General features: G+C 47.1%; 1 protein-coding gene across 2 annotated transcripts in view; it reads left to right on the forward strand.

The window, feature by feature from the left end:
- The first annotated feature begins 1,585 nt into the window (after positions 1-1,585).
- Positions 1,586-4,391, forward strand: part of SEC24A (SEC24 homolog A, COPII coat complex component) — a 68,560-nt gene continuing 65,754 nt past the window's right edge. The window contains exon 1 of one of the 2 annotated variants that reach the window (XM_005865578.2): positions 1,586-2,146. In XM_005865578.2, the coding sequence (XP_005865640.1) occupies positions 2,050-2,146 (97 nt within the window). In that variant the 5' untranslated portion in view covers positions 1,586-2,049. The remainder of the gene's footprint in view (positions 2,147-4,391) is intronic. The other variant, XM_005865579.2, reaches the window with a different exon arrangement.

Genomic DNA, 4,391 nt, shown 5'->3' on the forward strand with positions numbered 1-4,391 from the left:
AATTAAAATAACTTTTCTATTATTTTAGCAAGAAAATAAGTACAGAAACCAAACAGCAGGCTTAGAGTTAAACTACAGTTTCTACCTGAGATGATTGCTACCATACTTCAAAAGGACCCTGTGTTTCCGGGGAGACAAGGAGACCCTGGTTCTTGTCTTCTTGAGGGAAAGATTTCAAGACACAAAGTGTAGAAAAGAAAGCAATAATTTATTGACCGTAGCAAAAATATATTTAGGACAGTGAAACAAGAAGAGCACAGAAGAAGCAACAGGAGCCTAGGCTGGGCCACCTTAGCTCACGGGAAAGTCAGAAAAAAGGGGGTCTGGGAGGAGCTGCTGCTGCCCATGGCTTCCCTGGTTGCAAGTCTCATGGGGTTCCTTAGAGGTTAGGGCCGTGGTGGGCAAACTGCAGCTCGCGAGCCACATTCGGTTCTTTGGCTCCTTGAGTGTGGCTCTTCCTAAGCCTTAAGAGTACCCTAATTAAGTTAATAACAATGTACCTACCTATATAGTTTCAGTTTAAAAAATTTGGCTCTCAAAAGAAATTTCAATCGGTGTACTGTTGATATTTGGCTCTGTTGACTAATGAGTTTGCCGACCACTGGGTTAGGGGATAGGTGTGGGGGAGGATACGGGGGAAGGAAGGGTGAGGGGAATGGCATAGGCACACTGGGACCTTCATTTTCAGGGGTTTTAAAGGCTGGGCGTTCAGGAGTGGATCAATAGGATATTCATCAGCTTTACCAAAATGAGGTTTATTCTCTTAATTTGTCTGTCTTTGGGTGGGGTTGTCAAATGGCACTTAATTGGATTTCTGTTGTCTGTCTCCCTGAGTTGGGTGATTTTACCCTCTGTTTGGGGAGGAGAATTGCAAACCATTTACATACTTTTAGTTTAGGGAAGAGAACATTGACTAGGTGGCTGCAAGCTGCTGTTTAAGCATCCGTGTTCGTTTCCCTATTCCACTTGTCCTGCAGTTCTCCTAGCTTCTTACTACTCTCTAACACTTGGAACTTAGGAGAGAGAGAGAAAAGGAAAACATGCCTGGGGGAAGGGAATAGGGAAAGGCGTCTGCCCAGAAAGCAAGTCTGAATGGTTTAGCTTACTGTAAACCCTTAGAGGAGGAAATAAAACTGCCATTGACACGTGCTGTTCAATGTGCCCTTAGTGAACTTTCGCGTGACTATGATATGAATCAGCGAGTTTCAAAATTAAAATTACTTCTAAATCCTCAGGTCAAAAAGCAAGGCCTCCGTCGCGGTGATTACACTTTTAACACACGTACATAATGAACCACCTCTTTTTTAAAATGTTCTTAAAATTTACACCTGCAATACGATGAAATACTGCAATGAACATTATTCCAGCTACCAGACATATAGTCTCAATAGAGGATGATGACGTCTGTAGTCTCAGGTAACCTTCACAAAAAAACCGGGGACAGGAACTGTCAGTCCCATTTCCCCGAAAGCCGCCAGTGAAACCCTGATTGCGCTAAGATCCCGGCCCCGCCGGCGAGGTGACGTTTACGACGGCGGGGATTTCCGTACCGGTGACACACGCCACTTCCGGCCGGTGGTGAGAGTCAGTGACGTGGCAGGCCAGGCCGAACACGGTCCTTAGGGCCGGGACACCCGGGGCTGTCAGCTGGCCTCCGGGCAGCCCCGCCGGGAGAGCAACGACTGCGGCGGCAGTCGCCAGCCCGGAGCCGGAAGTGCCACGTGTCCCCATTGCGCCTGCGCGGCCGGCGGCTGACACTTCCGGCAAGGGCCTCTCTTCTCTCCGGGCTTGGCTGCCTCCTTCCAGCACCGCGTTCCCGGCCCCACCGACGTGACTACCTACCCTCAGCTCCCAGGCCAAGTCGTGGCCGCCGGTGGGCTGGGGAGAATGTGGCGCCGGGCCTAGGGCTTGATGCGCCTCCCTCTCTCCTCCCGCCCTCTGTCCACAGTCGTTCTTTCCCTTCGCTTCCAGTAGTCGCCTTTCATCTCTTCGCTCGGCGCTGTCGCTTATCGCGACCAGCCCCTTCCAACCCGGATAACCACCGTCGTCATGTCCCAGCCGGGGATACCGGCCTCCGGCGGCTCCCTAACCGGCCCCCAGGCCCAGAATGGGGCCGCCTCAGCCTCGGGGTCTTCCTATACCAACGGTAGGTGCCACTCGGGGGCGCAGGGAGGGCGCAGCCTGGGCCCGGGCTCCCGCTGAACTTTGGTTGCTGCCGCCGCCTGAGGCGAGAAGAGGGGAGGTGACATCCCGACCTGGGTCTGAAGCCGGTGGCGGTGGGCGGCTGGGCCACGGAGACAGCGGCGAATATGCACCCGCTACTCCTGGCTCGTCGTAGTGTTTTATGTTTATTTGTTTATTCATTTGTCCAGCAAACAGTTCATGAGCACCTGTAAACCTGGGTGAAAACTAGATTCTGTCCAGACCTCAAAACTCGCATATAAAGTTCATAGTTGTTTATGTGCCACCCCACCCTCTTATAGAGAGCTGATTCGGAGTCTGATTCATTTCGGTCCTGCAGGGCCTGCGGTGGGATGGGGGCCATACTCAGTCGGAATCTGTGGAGATTAATGAATGATCGTACTTCCCGGAGATCCCTTTAGAGCCGGTTCATCTTTCCCAGAACCTTCCTCGAATTCTGCTTAGGCCACCTGTTCGGTTTTGAGGCTTTGGCAGAACCCGAGGGGAGGATTTCCTATTTGATTTCCAGAGGTCTCTACATCCCTTGGAAAGTGGTCGGGCACAGCTCTGAACCTCTGATGAGAGTGTGCATGTGAGACTATAATTTGTCATTTGGTGTGAGAGTATTTTACGATTTTTTTTAACCTCTTATAGGATTTTAAAAATTGTACTGCGTTGTGATTTTTATTATGATTGTTATAATAAAGATAGATTGCCAAGTTACCAATTTACCTACAAATCTTTGGTTCATGGAAACAAAACCAGAATAATACTAAAATACTGAGATTTCCATTGGAATCTAAAATTTCTGTGAAGTTCGAGAATATAGGCAATGACTAAAATAGCTAATTTACATTATTTTTAGAGAAGACTATTGTCTTTTTTTTTTTTTTTTTTTACAAAGAAAGCTCTAAAAGACTTTTAAAAATGTCTGTGAGTGGGCAGAAGCAAGAGTAAGTGGGGGTAAGCACTGAAATGGTGTTTAATCGAATCAATTGTTCTTTCTCAAATTTATGGTAACATTGTGTGAATTACATTTATTTTAGACTATTTACTGATGTTTACGCTGTGGATGAAATCATTTAAAGAAATTTACTTTAAGCTATAAACACTTAAACAAGATGTCATATGGCTATGGCTTTTTCTTATAATCTATAAATTTCAATTTTACATGAGCTTTAAATTTTTTTAATTTTTTCATTTTAGAGAGAGGAAGGGAGAGAGAAACATCGATTTGTTTTCCTCCTATTCATGCATTCATTAGTTGCTTCGTGTATGTGCCCTGAGGATTGAACCCACGACCTTGGCATATGGGGACCACTCTCTAGCCAACTGAGCTACCCAGCCAGGGCTGAATTTACCATTTAAAACTCATATAAAATTGCCCTGCCCTCCCTGGTAAGTTGGTTAGAGTGTGTGTGGTTCTGATATTCCAGGGTTTTGGGTTCAATCCTCACTCAGGGCACATACAAGAATCAATAACGAATGCATGAATAAGTGGAACAACAAATCGATGTTCCTCTATCTCAGTGATCGGCAAACTGCGGCTCGAGAGCCACATGCGGCTCTTTGGCCCCTTGAATGTGGTTCTTCCACAAAATACCGACTTCTGTGCATGGGCCACAAAGTTTCAATCGCACTGTACATGCGCGCCTGCACGTGGTATTTTGTGGAAGAGCCACACTCAAGGGGCTAAAGAGCCTCATGTGGCTTGGGAGCCGCAGTTTGCCGACCACTGCTCTATCTCTCCCTTCTCTCTTTTTTTTTCTAATATATTTTTATTGATTTCAGAGAGGAAGAGAGAGGGATAGAGAGATAGAAACATCAATGATGAGAGAGAATCATTGATCGGCTGCCTCCTGCATGCCCCCTACTGGGGATCAAGCCTGCAACCCAGGTATGTGACCTTGGCCAGAATTGAACCTGGGACCCTTCAGTCCGCAGGCAGACGCTCCATCCACTGAGCCAAACCGGCTAGGGCTCTCCCTTCTCTTTTTAAAAATCAATAAATAAAAAATTTTTAAATAAAATAAATATCCTCCTGTATAATAAAAGCCTAATACAGTGGGGTCTTGACTTACGAGTGTCCCGACTAACGAGTTTTTCGAGATACGAGCCGTCTCTCGGCCGATTTTTTGCTTTGAGTTGCGAGCTAAAATTCGGGTTATGAGCCAGCTTCAGATACCCCACCGCTAGTTGGCGCAGCGAAC

The sequence above is a fragment of the Myotis brandtii genome, unplaced genomic scaffold, assembly GCF_000412655.1.
Source record: "Myotis brandtii unplaced genomic scaffold, ASM41265v1 scaffold208, whole genome shotgun sequence".
NCBI lineage: Eukaryota > Metazoa > Chordata > Mammalia > Chiroptera > Vespertilionidae > Myotis > Myotis brandtii.